Source organism: Anabrus simplex, chromosome 2 (assembly GCF_040414725.1).
Source record: "Anabrus simplex isolate iqAnaSimp1 chromosome 2, ASM4041472v1, whole genome shotgun sequence".
Classification (NCBI taxonomy): Eukaryota; Metazoa; Arthropoda; class Insecta; order Orthoptera; family Tettigoniidae; genus Anabrus; species Anabrus simplex.
In genome coordinates this window covers 1,204,961,819-1,204,987,252 of record NC_090266.1, presented here as the reverse complement: position 1 = coordinate 1,204,987,252, position 25,434 = coordinate 1,204,961,819, and the positions used below count along the sequence as shown (strand labels likewise).

Sequence of the window (25,434 nt, the reverse complement as noted above, 5' to 3'; positions counted from 1 at the left end):
TCCACTCCACCACACCCTCCTCCGCCAATCTCACATCGATACAATACTAGAAGCACGAGTGTCAGTCATTTCAACGCTACCATAGCAACTGATTAACACCATAACAGTCAAGGAAATAAATGAACATACACATAACGTTTTTCTTCAACTAACCTTTCCACAACTGATTTACATCTTTACAGACGAAAAGGTAAGTGTTTATACATTCTACATTTTTTCTTTTTAAACCCACATTCTCTTCAAAAATACCTTTCCTAAGCATTCACTCTCCTCTTGTTACAGACTTTACACCAAAAAGCTCTAATCAACGTCAATATACCTTCGACTTTCGCTCCTTCAAGCAAGATAAATACGACTATAAGCAGCCGAATACCTTTCCTTGCTCCCACAACTACTTAAAGAAGACTTATCTTAACACATTCAACGTTCACTCCTTCAAGTCAGTTAAATACGACTATAGACAGCTGAAGAACTACTCACAGAAGACTGTTGTCTTACCTTAACATACAAAATTAACATCTTTAACAGTCTATCAGCTTTACTTTTTCTTATCCTCCAATAGGAGTACCTATTCAAGGAAACACATTTCTACTTCATTATAAAGAATGAGCTGTTAATTGCTCTACCCTCAAAAGGTTTTGGGCGCATTGACTCAGCGCTCTGGAGAGTGTAATCTTGTGAACTTGGGACATGCAGATTAATACTACGATTTTGACCAAGGACATTCTAATAATTTTATGTTAGACAAACACCCACATTGATATCCTCTTTTTACGATTTGTAAAAACAATCAGGATCCTGATTATTCATCTTTCAGGTGTGAGTTTGAGGCTGATGATGCCCTTAAAATGGGTGTAACATGTCTTGTAACTTAAGATAAGATTTAATTCTTAATTTACTAGATCTCTTTGTATTGAATAGGTGGATATTGAAAATAACGCTTGTAACATACTTGGTATTTACGTACATTTCAATACGGACCTAACATGAGAATTATAACGTGTAAGGTAAAATCTTATCGGGCTCTAGAAGTGGCCGATAAATTATGCACTGGGTAACTATGATTTATACTGCCGATAGCGCTACCTGGGAGTGGTCGAACAGAAATATCCTTTTATACGGAGGGCAAGTTACGCGCTACTTTACCTGTAGGTGGTAGAACCAGCCCGAGCCTTAGTGAAAATGTTTGCAAATTTCTTTGCTATGTTTAAAAAAAAAATTGACTTTAAGTCGTCGTTACTATTTCTGCCACCACTGTGCGCTTTTACTTTCTTTTAAATTAATAAACTTCATTGTTTGTCCGTATTGAACCAAGAGTACAACATTTATTATAATTTGGGTCCACCTTATTCAATACATTCAATACATCTAGTTTAGATGTAAAAAACAAAAAACAAAAAAAATTTCTCTTACTATTTTTTTGCTCAACCTGCAACTGTTAAGAATGATGGAACTTTTAAGGGTTAAGGCCAGGTGTTCATTGCCAATTTTCTCTCCTTTTCATTTACTGCATAAATCTCATTTGAGTTACCCTAACAGTAAGTAGCCTAGTACTGAAGTTGAGAATGCAAGTGAACATACACCAAATTTCACATAAATTTCTCAAGTTTTGATGGAACAAGCCCACAAACAAACACCATTTCCACTTACAGCTTCATTACATGTACAGCAGAAGATACATCTACAGATATTACAACTCTTTCAGTGCTGAAAATTTAAAATATCTACACAATTATTTGTATCCATATGCTTTCACAGCTTAAGATGAAGAAGTGGTTAGATATCAACAGAGTTATTGAAGTGCAAGTAATGTTTATCATTTTAACCTACTCCATAGCAAAAATTGTTTCCTAAGAAGAAAAAAAAAGGCTTAAGTAGGATAATATTATGATCATTTATAATTTCATGGGGTTTTTCGGGAATAAGAGATGAAATGTATTTTTATTATTGATCACACAAAGGCAACAAAGGCGTGCTCTGCGTTCGAACTCACAATCTCACGAATGCAAGCTGACAGCTATGCGACCCAAACGATGCAGCCAATAACTCAGTATGTCTTATGATTCATTCCATTTCTCGTATTTGTTCAGCCTTTTTCTTACCCTACACTTCTGACGTCAAGACTAAAGATCTGTCAAGGTGGCCTCACAGCGAGTGTTGATGTCTGCCTTCCTGATAAAGCAGAAACAAGCTCATCGTGGGCTGAAAAAAGATGGATATACAAGAACAGAGACTGATGAGGAGAAGAGCCTGTCTATTCGAAGATAGCCGTGTGTGAAGGTGTGGAGATTGTCCCTGTACTTTTTGTTTTCACGTTTGTCCTTGTCTTCTCTTTCTATTGTTCCCACTTCCTATAATGACATGTCATTGTGTTCATCCTATTATGTGTTCCTGGTAATAGTGGCTTGCATACAAAAGTGACAGTGGGGATGATAATATTCCTAATGAATTGAATGCTGAAAGTGCTCACCACCTTAATGATTCAGATGAAAGCCCCATTTATAATTTTGAAGCCTATAACCTATAAGAGTAAAAATTAAACAATTGTTCAAATCATTGAACTTTTATATTATTATGTAATGTTTGCTATGAATAACAACTTCCATCCTGAGAAGTTGACCGTGATGTGTGTGTTTGTAATGTTTTAAACATTTTTTCTTCTTCCTGTTATCCTGACTATGTTACGCATTTCTCTTGATATTCTACAATGGCCTATTGGATTGTGTTAAATATCAGCAGTGAGTTTTTCATTTTGCTCTACGTCGCACCGACACAGATAGGTCTTATGGCGACGATAGGATAGGAAAGGCCTAGGAGTGGGAAGTACGCAACCATGGCCTTAATTAAGGTACAGCCCCAGCATTTGCCTGGTGTGAAAATGGGCAACCATAGAAAACCATCTTCAGGGCTGCCGACAGTGGGGTTCGAACCCACTATCTCCCACTAGCTCACAGCTGCGCGGCCCTAACCGCACGGGCAACTAGCCTGGTACAATTAATTTTTATCAAAAAAATATTCATAATACATGCTGAGAAGATGTAAACAATAAAAATAAACTTTAAAATGTTGAATTTTTTTAAACGCTCAAAAGTGTTCATTTGTAAAGTAATCTTTTAACTTCAAAATAAATTTTACGAAAGCAAGCAAAAACACCAAATATTTCTCAAGATATTAAAGGCAAATCAAGGGCATGCATTTTCATGTGAAATAGCTAGGCATTTTATGAAGAGGAATTTGCAAGGTGGGCTGACAAATATTTTAATTCCAGAACTCACCTTACTATCATCGTCATCATCATCATTATCACTGGTGGCAGCTTGCTGTAGGGGAAGAAAGGCAGAGCCCAGGCTGGGTTTTAACTGGAACGTTACACAAGGCTTCATCGGGCAATAGTCTAACTGGCTAAGGTCAATCATTGGCCTCCTGAAAGAAAAGTGAACCAATCAATGGTAATAGCAGGATGAGACTCAAACAATTAAATTAGATTAGGACCAATAATATACAGTACTGATAACTCACAGGTGCACCTCTAAATTTATCAAAATCATTCCATATCAAAATTACATCCTACTTGATTTCTCTGAAAGTGCTTTTTTGCTATTTTGCTTTACGTCGCATCAACACAGATAGATCTTATGGCGACGATGGGATAGGAAAGGCATAGGAAGTGGAAGGAAGCAGCTGTGGCCTTAATTCAGGTACAGCCACGGCATTTGTCTGGTGTGAAAATTGGAAACCACGGAAAATCATCTTCAGGGCTGCCGACAGTGGGGCTCGAACCCACTATCTCCCGATTACTGGATACTGGCCACATTTAAGCGACTGCAGCTATCAAGCTCGGTCTGGAAGTGCTAACTGTTCACTTGTTATGTTGGTAAAGTAACACATAATTTACTAAATGGACGTTTAGTAAATTCACAGAGGCTTGCAGACTGAATGCTGAAAGGCATAGCAGTCTATAATGATGATGTATGTATAAATTTTTAAGACACCCACCAACAGATCTATCATAGACTGAAAACATAGCAGAGCAACCCATAAAGCAATTTTGTTATCAATGGGCCGATGAAGGAGGTTGGTGTTCATAGTGGAGCGGAGAGCAAATCAGTGAGCAGTGCACACCAAAGTCTTTGCAGTCAGGTAGTGAATGATGGACGACTTCTTGTTACTGGAAAATTCTGCATTAAAAATCTGGCATTTGTTCCAAAATGCAGATACAACAAAGACTACTTATAAAGTGGACAAACTTTAATCACTGACATTCCTATGTATACCTGTTAGTGACAAGAGAGTTTGGCGAGAAATATTAGATTAGAATGAATTGAAGGGAATACTTACTTGATTTCACAGTCTTGGACTGTTTTAGGGCAAGTCAGAGTTTGAAATACATTCCTATTTTCCTACATATATATGACCGTGACAAAACAGCCAGGCAAGAGAAGATTATCCAAGAAGCCTGAATGTTTATCCACACATGTGACGTCTTGATACAAAACGGTTAGCACAAAAAGCAAACAAAGACTAAGTATCACTTAAATGTTGTTCCAATATTACGAAGTCTTTACTACAATCATGTCCACGTCCACAGTGTAACTATTAGCTGCCGTCCTGGGGACCTGGGTTTGATTTCTGAAAAACCAGAATTTCAAGATTGGCAAGAGTGCTGCTATGTTGTTTCAACAGTACATGCAGCTCACCTCCACTGAATGTGTACCTGAAAAGAGCTGCAAAACCTCGGGACGAGGGCAGGAATTTTCTTTGGATTTATTGCTCCATTACCCCCCCACCCAACGGTGGGGATAGTAGAATAAAGCCCACAATATCCACTCTTTCGTAAGAAGTAACTAAAAGAGGCCCCAAGGGCTCTTAACTTGGGAGCGTGTAAGTTGGCGACCACGGGGCCCTTAGCTGAGTCTTAGCATCGCTTCCACTCACTTGAGCCAGGCTCCTTTCATCTATCCTATCCGAACTCCCTTTGTCAACTCTTGTTCTTTTCCGACACCAACGGTATTATGAAAAATTAATGATTAGGGAGTCTCATTTTCACGCCCATTGTGGCCCTTGTCTTTCCTCATTTATCGATGTGTCGGACTGCTTCTATATATTTCTCCTCTGATTAATGTTAATAGAGGATGGTTGCCTAGTTGTACTTCCTCTTAAAACAACCACCACCACCACCACCACCACCACCACCACCACCACCACCACCACCGTTATCTTTAAAACTGTTTTAGAATATCACCTTGTTTTCTGACACGGCAAAAACCCCAAACGCTTATTGTCATGCCTATATTATTTAAATATTCTGGGTCCAGGCAAAAGGTGAATAAATCATAATTCAACAGGACACATCAAACAAAATTTTCAATCAAAACAAGTGTCACTGTAGCATTCTGAATACACACATACACTTTCTTGTTGCACATTAATTTACATAATATAGTCACAATAAAGGATGCTAGCCAACCAATTTTGTATCAAGCATAAACATGCAAATCCTTATTATTGGTGGGGAATTGGTTTGATAGCTGTACCTTGTATCCTCCACAAATTTCAAGTTCACTTTCTCGCAACCATCAGGTGGTTCTCGTGCTAGGAACTTGTTGATGTGAGGTGATGTCCCTAATTTTCCAGCCTCTTGGTCAGGAGATGAACCTCTGCTGCCTCCTGTCACAGGCAAAAAAACATTTCAAAATGTAAAGATTGGGTAAGGAGAACTCTTTGGTGTATAAGCAATGAAAGAAGAGACAGGTTCCACCTGTGATTTTAAGGGAGATTATTAATTTATTCATTATTTATCATATGAGAGCTATATACTGTACAAGAAATATTCAAAAGCATAGAGACTAGAAAACTTTATATTTTAATGCCCAGTCCAGAGTTCTTGTATCTCCTTCCAGAATGGCAGACCAAACACCAGAACAAACTCTTCTACCAGACTTTCTCACAATGTGTTTCATAGAGTGAAAAGAAGCACAACAGACTATTAAGTTATTCTCATTAGGTCAAACCCCAAGTTTGAATGAAGCAAGAGGCCAGAGATGTTATTCTGTCTTCAGGTCCAATCTTCTTTCCACTGGGCATTGGGGTTGAAATTACTGTCAGATTTTGTACAAGGGTGATTGAGAGATGATAAAATTTAAGTTGGTTTCTCTAGGATCAAGACTAATGGAATAAATTAGGAAGTCAGGAATGGGGTGCCAGTACAAAATACATTCCAAATATAGCAGTCTTCAACAAACTTTTTTATGTTGCACTCTACTTTCAGGAGCATAAAATGTCTTGCCCATCACCCCCCATCCTTCCTTCCATTCAGTACTCATTAGAACCAAACCAAACTCTACGGTGCAACATCCCCGAAGGGCCGTGGCCTACCAAAAGACTGCTGCTCAGCCTGAAGGCCTGCAGATTATGAGGTGTTGTATGGTTAGCACAACAAATTCTCTCAGCCGTTATTCTTGGCTTCCTAGACTGGCAGTATTCGTTAGATTGCACAAAAATCCATCTCAAGGTTTATTTATTTATGAAAACAAAACAGTGACATGCTGAATTACACAGATCAGAACGGCAATGTAATAAATGATGTACAATGTACAATGAGTAGCACATTGGAAACTTAAGAAATGAAGATGAAAGAACGAAGAAAAAAATCAACTAATAACCAAAGTTGCAGAATAAAATTAAAAACTAACGATGCAGGGAAACAAAAATTAACAATAAAATAATGGTAAATGAGAAGAATGAGGAAAAGATATATATATATATTATATAATGTGGGTAAAACTGGAAGAAACTTGTTTGTTAGGTACAAAGAACACGTCAATGCCTCCAGACACAACTACTATTTTGCCATGAGTACCCATGTAACAGAATCCAAGCACCCTTTCACTTCTATAGAAAAGGACTTAAAAATTATTTGCTTCAATAATAAAGGCAATTTGCTCAATATCTTAGAAAACATTTTACCGGGCGAGTTGACCATGCGGTAAGGAGCGCTCAGCTGTGAGCTTTCATCCGGAAGATAGGGGATTCAAACCCCACTGTCGGCAGCCCTGATTATGGTTTTCCGTGGTTTCCCCATTTTCACACCAAGCAAATGCTGGAATTGTACCTTAATGCCATGGCCGCTTCCTTCTCATTCCTAGGCTTTTCCTATCCCATCGTCGCCATTAGACCTATTTCTGTTGGTGCAACGTAAAGCAACCAACAAAAAGGGAAATATTTTCATTAACATAGACCAAAAATGCAATCCTGCTCACAATCTAAATGAAATTTCAAAAACTGTAAATGTGCTTTTCGAGGTACTGTTCAACAAATTACTCATGAACTAGCCCACTGAATCCAACTGTCCCCTATTCTCCCTCCAAACTAGCTGCCTCTGTGGGTCCGTGGTAGAGTGTCGGCCTCCGGATCCCAAGATAGCGGGTTCAAACCCGGCAGAGGTAGTCGGATTTTTGAAGGGCGGAAAAAAGTCCATTCGACACTCCATGCCGTACGATGTCGGCATGTAAAAGATCTCTGGTGATACATTTGGTATTTACCCGACAAAATTAATTAAATCTCAGCCATAGACGCCCAAGAGAGATCCGGTTTACTCTAGGTCCGCTAGATGGCAGACAGAGTAAACCGGAACGTCGAAATTGACGAGCAGACAGCCAGATGGCGTCAAATCGAAATGTCTGCAAACGGTTGCTGAGGCCATACGATTATTATTATTATTCCCTCCAAACTAGCTTTCATCACACATGGCCTCCACATTCCACATTCAGTCAGCTGTAACACATGCATCGTGCCTCACCTCTCTGTGGCAGACGAGGACGTAAGTAGTCAGATGTGCCTCTATTAGTTCAGTTTAACTTGTCAATACACGAGGCTTCAACCTTGCCTACTTTTACGTTGCTAATAGCTGTCGTTTTCGTTCTAGGAATATTCAACTATGGCACAACCGTTCTCCTTTTGTGCGCTTACAGTCAGATATTCCGTCTGCCTCATAACCTCTTAACTAAGAATTATTAATACATCATCATGCCAACATAAGAACTTGATCATCAAACTTTGAATGGAACTATTAAGTGTGTTCAACAATTTCATCTTCAACAGAACAAAAAAGCAATCGAGTTCAAAAATCTTAAGAATATTCTTATATAAATATTTTAACCTGACATATTCGGTAACCTGAAACCTATTTTAGTGTGTATTTGAGACCTTGCATATTTTACTTATAATAATTTTTCAGTTGATGTCCAAAAAGGATGAAACGTGTACCGACATTTATTATTGTCACACTAATTAAACATAATTGGTCAATATTGTAACAGTGAAACCTTTGATTGTACCCTTAAAAAGTCTTCCTAACATAACCTAGCTTCTTTCCTTCATCTTCCCCCTTTCTTTTTTTTCTCTTCTCATTACCGTCTCCTCTATTGTACATAACGTAATATTTTTTTACTGCACTATACTGTTACATATGTGTCATATCAGTACTTATCTTACTATGCCTAGCTAATTCTTCTCGTAATTTTATTTTTAATCTTTTCCTCATTCTTCTCATTTACCATTATTTTGTTAATTATATATATATAATATATTATTACTATTATTATTACTATTATTATTATTATTACTATTACTATTATTATTATTACTATTATTATTATTATTATTATTATTATTATTATTATTATTATTATTATTATTATTATTTGCATTACGTCCCACTAACTACTTTTAAGGTTTTGGGAGATAGCAAGGTGCTGGAATTTAGTCCCACAGGAGTTCTTTTATGTGCCAGTAAATCTACCGACACAAGGCTGATGTATTTGAGCACCTTCGAATTCCACCGGACTGAGCCAGGATCGAACCTGCCAAGTTCGGGTCAGATGGCAAGTGCCTCAACCGTCCGAACCACTCAGCCTGGTGATTTGTGGTATTGTAACCAATGTCCAGCGAGTTATGTGGGTCCAACTGGAAAAAACTTGTTTGTTAGGTAAAAAGAACACATCAACGTCTCCAGACACATCAAATGTTCTGCCATGAGTACCCATGTAACAGAATCCATGCACCCTTTCACTCCCATAAAACAGGATTTAAAAATTATTCGCTTCAATAATAAGAGAAATTTACTCAACATCTTAGAAAACATTTTCATTAATATAGACAAAAAATGCAATCCTACTCACAATCTAAATGAAATTTCGGAAACTATAAATGTGCTTTTAGAGGTATTATTCAACAAATTCCCCACAAATAATGGTGGTGATAATGATATTTGCTTTACGTCCCACTAACTACTTTTATGTAGCAAAAGATCTTACAGAGGACGACGCTAATTAGGAACTAATATTTAGAGCCCCCATGAAGATGAAACTACTTTCATAGTTTTCAGAAATGCCGAGGTGCTGGAATTTAGGCCAGCAGGAGTTCTTTTATGTGCCAGTAAATCTACCAACTCGAGGCTGATGTATTTGAGCACCTTCAAATACCACCGGACTGAGCCTGGATTGAACCTGCCAAGTTGGGGTCAGGAGGCCCCAGGGCCTCAACCGTCTGAGCCACTCAGGCCAGCGATTACTGTAAGATTTCAAGGGGTAACATTACTTACGAAAACATGCTGGAACCACTGCTCAAACATCACATTTCTCGTTTCTATTTTTCCTTCTGCATCAGGCCTATGCAATTTAACACATTATTTTGAATTAAATACAAATTAGCGACAAATGAACTGTATGACTACCTCAATGCATGAGGCATATATCAAACTGTGCTACTCGAGTGTTTTCTGTCACCCTTGTCGTATTTCCAAAAATACGAGGTCTTGCAAGGACACTGCTCTTTTGTTTCCATACTACATTCTCAAGTGTTCTACAAAAGCCACTATCTTCCCAGAAACTTCACGACTCCTACAACCAAATTATTATAAGGTTGAAACAACCCCATTCTATGATAATCAAAACATCCAATTTCATTACTGCAACAAAGAATAAAAATGATATTAATTAATAAGAACTATACATTTTTTGGGCTCCAAAACCTAAATATAGTTCACAATAGGCAAGAGGCATTTCAGTTGAGGCAGACAAAACCAGCCTGCCCCTACTCTTTTCCCTTAGTGAGTGGCATAGGACGTGAGTGAGGCTACAGGATTCTTATGTCCTGGGAACCAGCTCTCACAAGAAGAAGTCATGTGAACTCTAGTAGCTGTAAGGAGTGCAGGCAAGGTAATTGTGTGACTGATCAATGCATCTTGTAAGGTCATCTAACTTACACCCCAGTACAAAAACAAGCATTGTTGTTTGACTTATTGGCAGGTGGTTGCGCATGCAGTGATCCTTCATACAGATGCTCGGCAGGTGGTCTACTATACAGTAGCTTTCTGCAACTAGTTCAAGCCTTCTATCCACAGATAGCACGACATCATATGCAGTATAATATTTGAATGCTAAGAATATGCTCTCTTATTGGAATCAACATTATAGATTGCACCACTTACCAGGAATTGATTCATTTTCAAGTAGGGCGATTCCCCACTTGGTAGTCAGCAGAAATGGCTGGCCCTGGTAAACCTTGTATTATGAGAAATGAAGTCGAAAGCATATTACGGGATAGCGAGACTGAACTGGGCAGTAAGTGTTTCAGAAAGTGGTACAATTTTATTTACTAGCAGTGAAAGTGACAGACAGCATCCTGACAAAAAGTTTTGGGTGAGAGGAAGGGCGACTTTGAATGCGACTGTGAAGATGAAGGAAGACGGCAGGGAACGGAATAAAACAGGTGATAAACCATCCAAATACAAACTGTTTTACAAGAAATCCCTGGATAAATCTCATCATAAAAAGGAACTTTCCTCCAGATCTGAAACCTCTACACATTTTTAAACATGTGGTTCATGACTGTATATGAGACAAGATAGCTACCGAAACAAACCATTTTGCTGATTAGTTTCTCGAACAAAAAAAACCAGCAACAACTACTCTATGGAATAATATGCCAATGGATTAATGATGGCTGTAAGCAAGAATTGTTCGACATGATGGACCATTTTCAGTGGCTACCAGTAACTATGCTATTTAAGCACATCTCTAACAATCACAAATATGAAAAACAAGCAAATGATCATGTCATAATATGTGATTAGTGAATAATACAGCATAAAATAGAATCGTTGACTGCAGAAAGGACTTAAGTCCAGAAAACCTACTTTTGAGAAAACTAAAAATAACTGTTTAGCAATTTCTGGGCACATTAAAATAACCTCGTTGTTATTAGTTTAAAAATATACATATACTGGTATACTCACTGTATAAACTGTATAAATAATAGTAATTTATTGTGTAATGTATGCGGTATTAATTTTTAAAACTGCTGGACTTAAGTCCTTTTTGAAATCAACAGCCGTCAACAGTTTAAACTGTTCAATTAATTAATTAATTATGTAAGATATTAAGTGTCATGAAATATCCAATGCAAATTTATTCAACCATAATAAATCCTTTTTTTTAAATTATGTAGTTAATTCAACACATTGTTTTCTAACATAAAGTCACTTTTGTCCACAACACACAATATAAAAGATTTCTTCTTCAATGCTGATACCAACTTTAAATCAAAATGGACACAAAATGCAATGCTAATACCAAGTATTATCTTGAGCACAAACACTCTGACATACGTATGTCCAATGTTGAGTATCTCCTACAAGATTCGAGAATATAAAAATACCAATATAAATCGCTAGTACAAAAAAGAACAAATCTACAGCAGCCAAGCACGATTCACCCAGATATTGTTTATTCCACTGTTGGCCACTGGAGAATAGAGCACCAGAATTGTTGGGGTGGTTGTTCTTCTTCTTCTTCTTCTTCGTCGTCTTCGTCTTCTTCGTCGTCTTCGTCTTCTTCTAGAACATACTGGACTGACTTCTTTGTATCTGGCATCTTTTTGGTATTAATGGGTACATAGTTTTCAGGATAGGCAAACTGAGTAGGTAGTTTGATGGGTTGCTCTGATAATCGTAGCAAGAATGTACGAGAATATAATCCTCTGATGTATTGAGATGCCACTCCAGTCCTGGACTGCAGACCTTTCTGCACTCAACAGGAAAATGAGCATAGCATTTAGTACATTAGACATGACGGACTCGGGTTCTTTTCTGTACTCTTTGATACATCTATCTTCAGGGGTTCTGAAAATAGCCTTAGCTCATTTTCATACAAATGTGGACTTAAGCCCTTACTGCAATGAACGATTCAATAATAAATGTAAGTAAAACAAAGAAAAAAAGCAACATTTCAAAGAACTTCACGAAGTATTCTAGCCACGAAAGTTTACAGGGAGGAAGGAAACATCAGAATAAAGAAACATCCCTAGACAATCCTGAAAATAATATAAATCATAAACCTTCTCTGAAAGAAGAGGGTGGTGGTAAGAAAAAATAAACCCAAAGGTGTCATTCTGATTACTGAAGCGGCTCACAGAAGAAAAAAAAAAAAAAAATTAAAGAGCAATTATGGCATATATTATCTGGGTATAAGGTAGAAACTGAACAAAAGACAGGATTGCATACAGTGGGAAAGCATCATTAACAAGTTGTTTCTAAATATGCAGGTTCAACTTCTTTGGCACTAACATAAAAATCCTAGTACATAAACATGGATACCTAGACAAAAAATATTTAAACCATGTAGCAACATCCAAGAACTATCTGTGACTGATGAGAAGTTGCGGCAGCTAGTAGGTATGGTACGAGTAACAGATGCTACACTCTCAGATACAAACATCAGTCATGACAGACAATGAATCAATGCATATTCATTTTAATGTTTTAATTATGCAGTACATGCAGTAAATGTGTAACTAAGCAGACAAGCCAACTTTCAAAAGTAAAAAATCGGGAGAAATTTGGCAGCGAAACGCGACGTATTACAACATTACTGATGGCAGAACATATACTAATTCATTATAATTCAATAAATTAACAACTCTATTTGGCCTATATATATATATATATATATATACATTATTTATATGTGAATACTAAATAATGGACATAGCTGAAGTTTAGGGACATGTGACTTCTCATCCTTCAACATGATGAACACATTACCACTAATTGTTGTTCAACACACCCGTAGCTGACTTAGCCCTCTTCAGAAAATCTGAACTAAATTTTTCCTCAAAGCACTTACCTTGCTGAACTGATTTTAAGGTTAAAAGTTTCTCCAAAGTTTGTTCAGGCAGCAAGGATCTGAACTTTTTTTTTTTTGACTCTGCTAAAAATCCTTTCACATTCTGCCTTGCTACGTGGAACTGATAAAATAGCAAGCATCACCTTAGAACGTACACCATCAGCTGATATCATCTGACCTACCAATGTCCACTCAAAATTAATTCTTCCTTTTGCAAGGTCTGTTTCTTCGAGCTGAACGTTACAGAACTGGGAGTGCAGAATATCAGTTTCTTTATCTAAGGGCCTGTACTACGACAGCCAGATAAAAGTGCGGTATAAATTTATTTGCCAGTTTGGACATTTATCTGGAAGTTCGGTTGAAACCGCGTACTACGACTTTCGTTTATGTGCAATCTGGGAAAATATTCTCGAGTATAGCTATGCGGAAGTTGGAGAGGCTGTTAACGCTCTTATCTGGGACTTAGCTCTCATCGGGGACGCTACCGTAAAGAATCAAGATGGCTACTCATGAAGATTAATCTACATCTGCATGATGCTGTGCGAAATTAAGTTGTTACAATGTAATTTATGTATATATTTATGAAGTATGTCATGCTTCCTGTCCAGCTATCACAGAATTCTAAAAGATTTCCCAAGCTAGAAAGTTGTTGCTACTGAGTATATCAGTAGTACACACGCAGTTCATCGCAAGCTTCATGGGTAGCCGTGGTCGTTAGGGCAGCAAAGTTTGCTGATAAGCATTTTTTTCGTGGGTTCGAGTCCCAATAGTTTTAACATTTTTTTACCTTGTAAATTGTAGTCGGTTGGGTACTAGAGGCGATAGCACACATTTCCTAATCATTAAAATGCGTGTCAAAAAGTGTGGGTTCTATTCCAAATCTATCCGCGACGCACATATGGAGTAAAGGTATACGACGTTGTTCATGGCGATTCGTCCGTCGAATGAGGATGTTAAGGAGGTTATATTTCTTTTACTTCATAACAACTTGTTACAAAAGTATTTACGCTAAAGTGAGATAAATGCTTGCCAGTTACTATTCCCACGTTGTATTGAAAAGAAAGAAACTAACTACTTATTCAATGAGCAAACAATTTTTGAATTAATAATAAAATTAATGATCCCACGCTGCATCAATGGCATTAATTGCGAATATAAACTTTACTTTCGATGTAACGCGCAACCTCGTAAATAGTACTGGACAAAAAAGATACATAACCTGAATCTTAACCTTTGCGTCAAGGTTACATTTATTTTCTATAACAGTTTCAGTTTCGTTATACAGTTAATTAATTTTAACATTTCTTCGTATGTGTATATTTCAGTCCTAATTCTGTTTTTGACCTGGACTTCCACATTATAGCTTAATAAAAGTCTGATATTGGACTATAGTAATACAATTTTAAAAGGAATAGAGCTAAACAAGCGAAAACACAAGGGAACACGTGTACCACCGCGCTAAATTTCACTATATTTTCAGTAACCTTATTACCAACCCAATAAAAATGTTACTACATCTTCCGCATTACAATACCGTAGTTAAAATCCGTTGGTAGTACGCAAGAAAATATTTAACTTCTAGTTTGCAAAACTGCAGCCTACGTATCTGGCTGTTTATCTGACAGTCGTAGTACAGGCCCTCAATGTTCCATTTCACTGGTCAGAATGTTCGGAAACTTGTTAATGAAAAATCTAAGGCTAGAAAATGATGCCTTACTTATAGCAGAAATATTTTCAACTTCTGCATTAATTAAAACTTCATCTTCGAACGGAAATTTGTGTACCATGTAGTCACATGATGAAGAGAAAGACTTTCTAACAGACTTAAGGAATATGCTCTTTTCCTCAGACTTCAAAGTGTTCACCAAAACAAATGCAGAGTTCCCTATCATCAGATCACAATCATCCTTTTGATTTGCTGGAGTATGATAATCTACATCAAGGAGAGAGGAGGAGCTTTTAATAACGTGTGGTTTCACAAACTTTGCTATCACATTCTTCAATAGTTCTTCCAAAATTGACTCTAATAACTGGACGTGCGGCATACTTGACCGAAGAGCTACATTTGGATTTGAGTGGAAAAGGAAAAATGATTTATGTAAATTTGATGAAAGGAACATGAACAGTCGTTCTTCACGTGACAATGCATGGCTCTTAGTGTCATCAGTAGTTTAATTTTTAGTGAAACTGATGACTGGGTTTTCCTTTTAACTGAGGAGTGTGGTGAAATGTTATGACAATGCTTCACCTTTTCAGACAAATGAGGCACATCTGCACTTAGACTGTGCTTAGGAATTAAGTAAGTCTTCCAAGTTCTCATCTGAGAATCCTTACTCACAATTTTGCTCTTGAATGAAGTAACTAAAGAGTCCCACTGCAGCAAAATCCTATCTACATACCTTCTTAGTGATAACCCATCGAGTAGGCACATGCTAAAGAATTTTCCTGACCTCTGTGTTGTGTAAAGTCTGAAATTCTCTGAACTTTTCTTTCCTCTTTGCACTCCTTTCCAGATAATAAAATATATCAATTATACTTTCATCCACATTTACAGGCAAGCATGCCGCACCCTTCTCCGCAGCAAGATTAATTAGGTGACAAGAGTTCCCTACGATGATTATGTTACTATTTTCCCGCTTCAATCGTCCTGCCACACCATTCTTTAATCCCATCATTACTAGAGCATTATCAGCACCAAGAGCTAGGCAGTTTTTTTAATGGAATGCGGAATTCCTGAAAAGTTGAGAGCAAAAGATTGACAATGTTAGCTCCAGTAGCATCCCGTCCTAAATTAGGCACAGAGAGTAGTCAACTCTGAATTTCATTAAGTTCAGGCCTAAAAAATGTTACAACAATAGGATACATTTTCAAGTCGCTCTTATTGCAATGTGATACAATTTTTGCCCTTTCTTCCATGCACATTCCTGTAATGATAGCCACTGTTTTCATTCTAGCACACCCATATCGTTTAGCAATTTCTGAATCAGGAAATGTTTTGTGAAACAAAGGCCCCACGCGATCGGCACAACTTACAGGCAGGTTATTTTCTACGATAAATGACGTAAATAAAGCCTCAGCATTGGTTACAGGAATTACATCTTTGTTTTTACATGAAAAGTTCAGTTTCTGGTTTCTTTCTACACACTGAACACTCACCTTATGTTTTTCCCTTTTGCACATGTTTGAGTATATCACACTTCCCACCATGCACAACTGAAAATCACACCAACATATAGTACAGAATGTGAACGTTGGGCCCTTCCTCGATTCACTGAAACACGGAAACTCTTCCCTATAAGCACTTTGCTTGTTGCTGATGATGATGCTTGTTGTTTAAAGGGACCTAACACCTAAGGTCATCGGCCCATATAAGAGCTTTTAAACACTGCATAATATTTCTTCTTTGACATTTTGGCCAAAACAAATATTAAGACATACAACCAAGAAGCACTACTACAAGATGTAACATGAACACTTATTGCAGGCCCTGCCCCGGGTAGACTTTTATGACATGCTAGTTCTGAGGTTAGGTTACTCGCTTGCGACTTCCACTTCCTATAATTAAGCTATTTGAGTATTTGACTATATTATAGATCAAAGAGGAGCACATGGCTGGCCACCGTGCCCTGTACTGCCATCCAGTTGTGATTATTAGAACTACTATCGACCAGCCATATTCAGCCATATATCGATAGAACGAGGAAAAGTGTGGGAGCTTAAAATAATGTGAAAATTACTGGAACTGCTCTGAAAATCGGAGGATCAGTCCCAGTGATCTGGAGATCGGGAAGAACGATGAAAAATTGGGAAAGTTGGCATGTCTGAACTAAGGCACGATTGCCCTACCACTTTGAAACTTCCCGATAGCACCACAATTCACAAGAGTCTCCGCAGACGGAACAGATGTTTATTGTCAGGCATTGAAACTTGAGATAGGAGCATGCGTGGCAACCGTGCTTACCCCTCGCACCTCTTAACCTGCATCCAAATGACTTCTCGTGAGACGACCCTAGTAAGATGGTAACAGTTCCGAGTTCACGGATAAAACTATATGCTTTATGATGAGATCCTTCACACTGGTTGTAATAGAAAGGTATAAAGAAATAAACAGCCGAGTCATCTGATGTTTTGCTAAGGGACTCTCAATACTAAATTAAATGATCCGAAAAGGTACATGTGTACATAAGAGGACATGTAAGAAATTCACTACTCCTGAAAATCAAACCCATGCATTAAGAAATTAAAATATTACTATTGTATGTAAACATAAATCAGTGGCATGCTTGGAGTAATACCTAGACAAAACAAATACATTTCGGTTAGCCAACCCAAGATAAAGTGTTACATACAAAATATGCTCCTCTCACAGTGATAGTGCCATTTTCGACTTGGTAAACTGCTGTGCATGCACTACGAGAATACAAAATTCATGTTCACTCCCGATCCCCACTCCTCTCATTACTGTCTGCCACTCTCACTCCGTGCCCCTGTGTCTGCTTGAGTGGAGGCTAGCGGCAATGGGATATGAATGGGAGTGAAAACATTTTACTTTACAAATTAAAAAAGACTTATATAATCCTCCTTTTCAATACACAAAAAAAAAATTTAAAAAATAATCTCTATATTTGATTTACATGTTTCAGCTTATCTAAAGGCCATCCTCATTGAAGCTCAAATATTACATTTATGCAAATAAATATAAATACTGATGAAGTGTGTAGAATTAAAATACAATGATCATGATTGACATATTAACACACTGGAGACCATGTCTTAAGGTGGCATATGGGCAGGCAGACCGCCATATTTTGAAGGTTTTTAAGAAATTGTGGAAAATGGTACGTAGGTTGCAATTGTAACAGGTATATATCATCAAAATATTAAAAGTGTCTATTCTACAGATTAAAAAGTTGCATTAAGATCTATTGAATACTTTTCAACGGTATGCCTTTTGCAACAACTACAAAAATGTCTGACAACAATGTCTTACACACAATGAGGGATAGTGTGCGATAGTTTGAGGCATTCAGGGACACAAAGTGCTACAGAATAGATTGGATACCACCAGCATGTCTCGTCTCGTTACTTTCCCCATTTCCCGCTTTTCCTTTATCTGCACAGGCTTTGCAAGTGCATCCAAATCAGCAAAAGTACCCGGTGAATGTGAATCAGTCCCTGCCTTTGAATTATCAGCGCTTGCTTCACTTCGTTCTAAATGAATCTCCAGTCACATGAAGTGCAAAATCACTCCTGGGTGGAATATATAGAATAGGTAATAAACACCTTCATCACTAACATGAAGTTCGAAATCAGGGTCTAGATCCGAATCATCTACCTCTTCTTCTGAACCACTGTCATCAAAAATCTCTTCTAAATTCTCTACAATTCTGCTTTTATTGAATGATCCAATCATGATAGCAGAAACAAAACACAGTCCAAACACTTTGCACGATGTAAACAAAACTCTGAAAGTGCGTGCCTTGACTAGCTGGAAACAAGGCTGGAAGCATGGAGTTTATAAGCAAACTCAAACAAAAATAAAATGCTATAAGTTCGAGAAAATGACAGAAGACACGAACGCACAGTATAGCTGTTATAAATGTTCTACAAAGTTATGTATACTTTTCGCCCGATTCTCGTCCTGTCTGTGTTAACAATATAACAAACACGCGGGCCCGAGTTAGTCATGGGTGCGGTCAGTCTGTGTTGTTACCCCACCCCGATTCACACTCGGGCTCGGTCTCCAATGTGTTAAAAACATGTTGAGGTAGAAAATCCTCTCATCCTAAATCTTGTTTGGTTGACATAAAACTTGCTAATCCAATTTAAAAGTGGAACACTGTGCAGCATAGTGAGACTGTCAATAAGGGGAATAATGAGTGTGCATCATCTGCAATGGAGAAAAAAAAGAATGAATGGATGAAACAAAAAATAATAATATCGCGTGAAAAGAAAAGGCTCAATCAACTTACTTGTTAAACGGCTGACGTCTCAAATAGTACGACCTTGTTGGTCTCATGTCACCATTGACACTAAGTGTGCGTGTGTGTGTGTAGCTGACAGCAGATCAGAGCTGATGTGGTTGGGTGGGGAAGCGGAAGGAGAAGGGATAAGGTACGGAAGGGGGATATTGAGGGAAGGGCGGGTCTAGTTCTGGAATGTCGACGATGAAACTCCTTTATCAACAAATTGTTGACAGATGAGCGGGACAAAGGTTTCCAGTAAAACATATTTTTTCTTCTCGTTGATTTCATTTACGTTGTGTGGGGAATTATTGCATTGGTCAATATCAATGTAAATATTCTCAAGTATGTTGAGTAAGGGACCTTTCTGTTCATAATGTAAGATTTTTAAATCCTGGTCAACTGTTGTGTGTTTATGATTTAGTTCCTTACAATGTTCGCTCATGGCTGAGTAGAGGTTATACTTCAAGACGTTAAGATGTTCGGTGTATCTTATATTGAAACTACGGCCTGTTTGTCCGACGTACATTGAAAAACAAGACTAGCACTTTCACTTGTAAACCCAGAGTTCGTAAATTTGCTGTTGCCATTGACAGTATGGGAATTAAAAACTATTTTAGCATTGGTACGAGTGGTCTTGAAAGCTATTTTTAACGGCCCTAGCTACCTGGTCTTGTTTGATGTTTGCTAGCGTGGCGACTGTTTCCTTGTCTCTCAGAGCTTCCTGTAAGGCGCGCTTCACTGGGCTGTCCGTTGTTACTACCTTTCCTTTCCCTGGCATGGCTGTTTACAAGAAGGATTATGTTCTTAATTACTTGTGATACACTTTGAACTGGCTGTTCGTAGCACGGTAGTTTTACTTATCACTTAGTTGAAAGTTCCACACGTAAATGCCGATCTTACACCTTCAAATCACTGATAAACCTGGAGACTGAAACACACGTTACTAAACAAGTAAGTTGACTGAGCCTTTTCTTTTCATGCAATATTTTTTGGTTATTTGTTTCATCCATTCATTCCTTTTTTTTTTTCCCATTGCAGATGATGCATACTCATTCTCTTTAATGACAGACTCACTACACTGCACAACACAGTTGTTCCACTTTTAAATTGGATTAGCAAGTTTTATGTCAAATGAGATTTTAGACGAGAGGATTTTCTACCTCAACATATTTTTAATATGTCAATCATAATCATTGTATTTTAATTCCACACACTTCATCGGTGTTTGTATTTATTTGCATAAATGTAATATTAGAGCTGCCACTGAGGATGTCCTTTAGATAGGCTGAAACAAGTATAGATATTGTCCCATCTAATATAGATGGTTTTTTGTATTGAAAAGGAGGATTATATAAGTCTTTTTTAATTTGTAAAGTGATAACAGTCAATACAGAATGAGATTTATAACATGCAGTGAAAATGTTTGTTCAGCTCTACATTTTAGGCACAACAAAACCCTAACCATACATTCATATTTCAAATTAGACGTGGAGATATTTAACTAAGTTTTAGTTTAGCCCTAAAGAAAAAAATAAAAGTGTAGTTGGCCTAATATCTGAGGTCTATTTATAAATAAAAAATGAAATATGTAATGTATTCTGCAAACTTAAATAAAAATGGCATATATCGATGATTCACTTTTGGCTTGATAAAAGGGACGATAGAAGTGATAAATCATCTTATTATCAAGAAGGAGACTTAAGTGTATCCGAAAGAATTGGTAATAATTCAGAGTCAGATTGCAGCTGTTCCAACAATGCGATATAGTGATTGTATTGTACACTGTCTTTGAACAGAACTGTCTTTCAAGCATGTAAAATGCAGAGTGACCCTCCAAGGTGTATGAGTGTCTTGTGGTGCACCACATCCAGATTCACTAGGCTACTCCAAACCCACTACATAGGACAGGAAAGCACGAAAAAGATTTGTATAGTTTTCAAGCTAGCTCACCATTCCTACTAAAAAAACCACACATACTGTGCGTTTATTCTTCCCTTCACAAAACTGGGGAGTGAAAGGGTTAAAAGCAAGGATTAATTCTGAATTCCATATTTTAAGTTTAGGATAAATCTGGGGTTATACCTCCAATTCTTATTGAATACCAAGGAATTAGTTCGCTTAGTATTGTTGCAGGGAGGCAATGTTATGGTGAATGATAGATCATCTCTGAGTAATCTGAAGTGAATAGGGTGCATCTATATCTAATTAAATTAAAACCACTAGAATATCAGCAACAGGAAACAATGGACACACTCAAGTGAAGATGTTCTCATTCATACACCATTCAGATAAGTCAGTCAGTCAGTGTCTTTGATACAATGCCGATAAGAAATGAGGTTAAAGCAATGCAGTAATATAGGAAATACTTCTACTAATGCCTGTAAGCCACAGCTTGATTTTAATATATAAACAAAAAGTGAAGAAACTTATTTACATGGAAACGACATATGAATACTACAGGAAGGTGGACATAAGTATCAAGAACTCTTTAGAACTACCTTGCAAATCACTTGGTGGTCTTGAAATGTCCATACTTCCAGCAATCAGCGGGGACACTGATTCTCGAGATGGAGACCCTGATGAGATAAAACATACAACCATATTATACGAATGGAGAAGTTATCAGTTGAGCGAATTTAAAGCAGTAATATGCAATTAAGGTTTCCAGGAATACACTACAAATTAAGTGAAATATCGAATGAAGAAAAGTTATAGGAGGTGCTCGATTCTTCAAATTTTACTGGTATAAATTCATGATCATGTGAGATGTAAAGGAAAGTACATATTATTCGTAGCAATTAAGATGATCCCCTTATGGTACTGCATTGTTCAGTAAAAAATGTTTTAGTACAGGGTCTGAGAAAAGCTGTGATTGGTTCTTCATACAAGGGGCTGCAACTGCTTTACTAACAAGCTTATGTACTGAGTGTACATCAAGCTTTTGTGTAATGATTAACCCCTCAAGCTGGCAATTTAGTCCAGAGCTGTTCACTTCTCAGGCGGTACTTATACTGAAGCTCAGCAGAGGTTTGGATACCATGAAGTTAAAGAATTCATAATGTTAAAACTACGAAACATAACGTAATGAAAATTTTGAGACTATTTACAGAGATTAAGTCCAATGTTTCTAAGCAATAGGGATAGCTGCTTTTCAGGAATGTCCATAATCACATGCAATATTTACAAAAATATATAAGCGAATATAAAATTTTATTCCACGTCTGCCTTTCCAGAGTGTAAAGGACTCGTCAACAGAAAATTTTTTGGTGGAGATGTAGGCCGTCTGAAAATGTTCGCTTATAATTTTCAGGAAAGGCTGAATGTTGAAAAGCTTTTTAGGTCCCATGTATGTATCCCATGTAGAATTATCAACAAAATGTAAATATCACAAGACTAGTTCAAACCTGACCCTTGCCACTGTTTGAGGGAATGTAGAAGTTTCTAAATATCCATCCCTGGCGAAATAGCTCTTTAGGGTGGGTTTCTGTCCCCATGAACATTACAAGCCCCAAGAACACAAATTTCCTCGCATGTCACTGGCTTCCACTTCCGGGCGCGCAAACTTGGTTTCAAGGGTGCGTCAAGTACACCCACTACTGCGTACCTATTTGTTTCTTGAACAATTAGGTCAATCACTTTGTCGTCAAAAAATAGTAAAAAAACCCATCTAAAATAGACGCGAAATGCTTTCTTGTACCTGGCACGTGCGTGAAGGGGATCTTTTGCATGCTCGTGATGACATCTCCTTCTCGCCACAACAAGTGAACAGCGGACAAATTTATTATGGCTGAGGCTATTATTTCATCTGTGCTGTCTGCCACTTCTCCAGCGACCTCTTGCCATGCATAGTCACTGTCCGTATCACTACCGAAAATATCGCTTCCTGATACATCACTTCCACCACTGTCATCTATCAAACAAAGAATCTCGGGGCCCATGAGAAAATGAGACTGCCCAGCCATTCCTCTGCAACTGAGTAGCCGCTAGCCTACAAAACAAAAAATTTGCGCAGTATTTGCTTTCGGTGCTTCCCTTTCACAAGTGGCAAGAATTTTCAAGTTAGATTGAGTTCACAAAATATTCTTGATATGGCAGGAAAGAATGGGATACCTTTTAAACAAATACTTTGAAACTAAATAGAGCGCGTCTCATGTTCTGTCCCTTATATATATGATTCAAAAGCAAGTATATCGATCAATTCCGTACTAGTTCTAATTATGAAACAGAGATGGCACGAAAATACGTAACTTCTTGATTAATTAGTTTCATTTTCCGTATTGATAGTTAACATGTAATTTAGTTAAGAAAAGGTTCCACCTTATCAATACCAATTTTATTTATATAAGATTAACTTACAGGACCGGTTTCGACTTTTTGAACAGTCATCATCAGCTGTACATTGGTACCTTTACGTAAGTCAAATATTGGCTGAATTGCCTTTCCAAATGGAGAAGTTGTGGGGAAGCACTATGTCCAAGCATTCAAATTGGGAATGTTTAAGAGTAAAAATTGGTTATACACAATCTAGGTAGTTGAAAGCGAGTTTGTTTTTTAGGCCTAAAATTTGTGTAAATTAGCTAATTTTTAAAAAGTACAGGTATATTAAACACTCTAAAATGCATAACACATGTTAAAATCACATTAAAATATACAATGCGTGTTAGAATCCTTTATAATGGCTCAGATCACTTCACTGGAATGGATTTGCACGTCTTGCGTATGTCTATATTCTTGTTTGAGTCCAATGTAGATGAAGAATGTCAGTGCTTGCGTTCATGGGCAGTGCTCTCGTGGGGGTTTCTATTATATATTAAGATACATCCACTTGTATATTTGATAGGTTTATCATATTGTTAATAGCAATTCCAGTATATGAACGGAGGTAGATATGTGCAGCTGTGATTGATACATGGACTTTAAGTATTGAATGTAGTCTCCGTTGTGGGTGAATATTTCAGATGCAGGTTGGTGGCTCTTTTCTCGTCTATAATATTTTGCTGGTGTGTGTACTCATCACGTTAACACACACAAGCAGGCATGTTTTCAGATTATAAGTTTCTCACACTACTTTTGTCTCTTACAGCAAAATATTATAGACGAGAAAAGAGCCACCAACCTGCATCTGAAATATTCACGCACAACGGAGACTACATTCAGTACTTAAAAGTCCATGTATCTATCACAGCTGCACATATCTACCTCTGTTCATATACTGGTATTGCTATTAACAATATGATAAACCTATCAAATATACAAGTGTATATATCTTTATAAATAGTAGAAACCCCCACGAGAGCACTGCCCATGAACGCAAGCACTGACATTCTTCATCTACATTGGACTCAAACAAGAATATAGACATACGCAAGAAGTACAAATCCATTCCCATGAAGTGATCTGAGCCATTATAAAGGATTTTAACACACTCTGTATACTTCAATATGTGATTTTAACATGTGTTATGCATTTTAGAGTGTTTAATATACCTGTACTTTTTAAAAATTAGCTAATTCACACAAATTTTAGGCCTAAAAAACAAACTTGCTTTCAACTACCTAGATTGTACCATATAACCAATTTTTACTCTTAAACATGCCCAATTTGAATGCATGGAATAGTGCTTCCCCACAACTTCTCCATTTGGAAAGACTTATGTAAAGATACCAATGTACAGCTGATGATGACTGTTCAAAAAGTCAAAACCGGTCCTGTAAGTTAATCTTATATAAATAAAATTGGTATTGATAAGGTGGAACCTTTTCTTATCTATAGTACATAACTTCTCGATTCATAAGGTGAAAACAAATCCGCGAAGCAGCAGTGTTATGTGAGTAATGGTCATTCTAACATCCGCCTGCACTGGCCGTTTGTTGTACGTCGAACCAGCTGAACAAGTAGAATCCCGCAGATGTAATGTGTATAATTAAAAAGTTACAAATAATAATATAGTATTAGTAATATGTATGTCGAACCGGCCTGAATGGTTATCCTGTACTGATGTACAGTCTAGTTGAGATTGAGAAGGAGGCAGCCATGGCCTGTATGTAAGGTACGAGGTGTAGAGAGTGAGATTGCCCCAGTGCAGGGTGAGTCCAGTCCAGCTGCAATGTCAGCCAAGCCCACATCTGACAAACCAGGAATCCTGAGCTTAGCAAGAACTTTGAGAGTGTGATCATCTGAGCTAAACAGTTGCTGAAACTGCACACGTACAGTAATGTGCTAAGAAAGCTAATAATAGGCCAAGTATTTTATTCCACAACAAGTGTTTACAATTTGTATATGCA

The 25,434-nt window shown here is 37.4% G+C and overlaps 1 protein-coding gene across 3 annotated transcripts in view; it reads right to left on the bottom strand.

Moving 5' to 3' along the window:
• LOC136864799 (protein FAM117B) overlaps positions 1–25,434 on the bottom strand; it is a 467,979-nt gene that overhangs the window by 243,085 nt on the left and 199,460 nt on the right. For 2 of the 3 annotated variants that reach the window (XM_068225929.1, XM_067142204.2), the window contains exons 7-9: positions 21,649–21,726; positions 5,535–5,667; positions 3,276–3,423 (exon numbers count right to left, since the gene is read on the bottom strand). In XM_068225929.1, coding sequence (XP_068082030.1) covers positions 3,276–3,423; positions 5,535–5,667; positions 21,649–21,726 — 359 coding nt within the window. The remainder of the gene's footprint in view (positions 1–3,275; positions 3,424–5,534; positions 5,668–21,648; positions 21,727–25,434) is intronic. The other variant, XM_068225930.1, reaches the window with a different exon arrangement.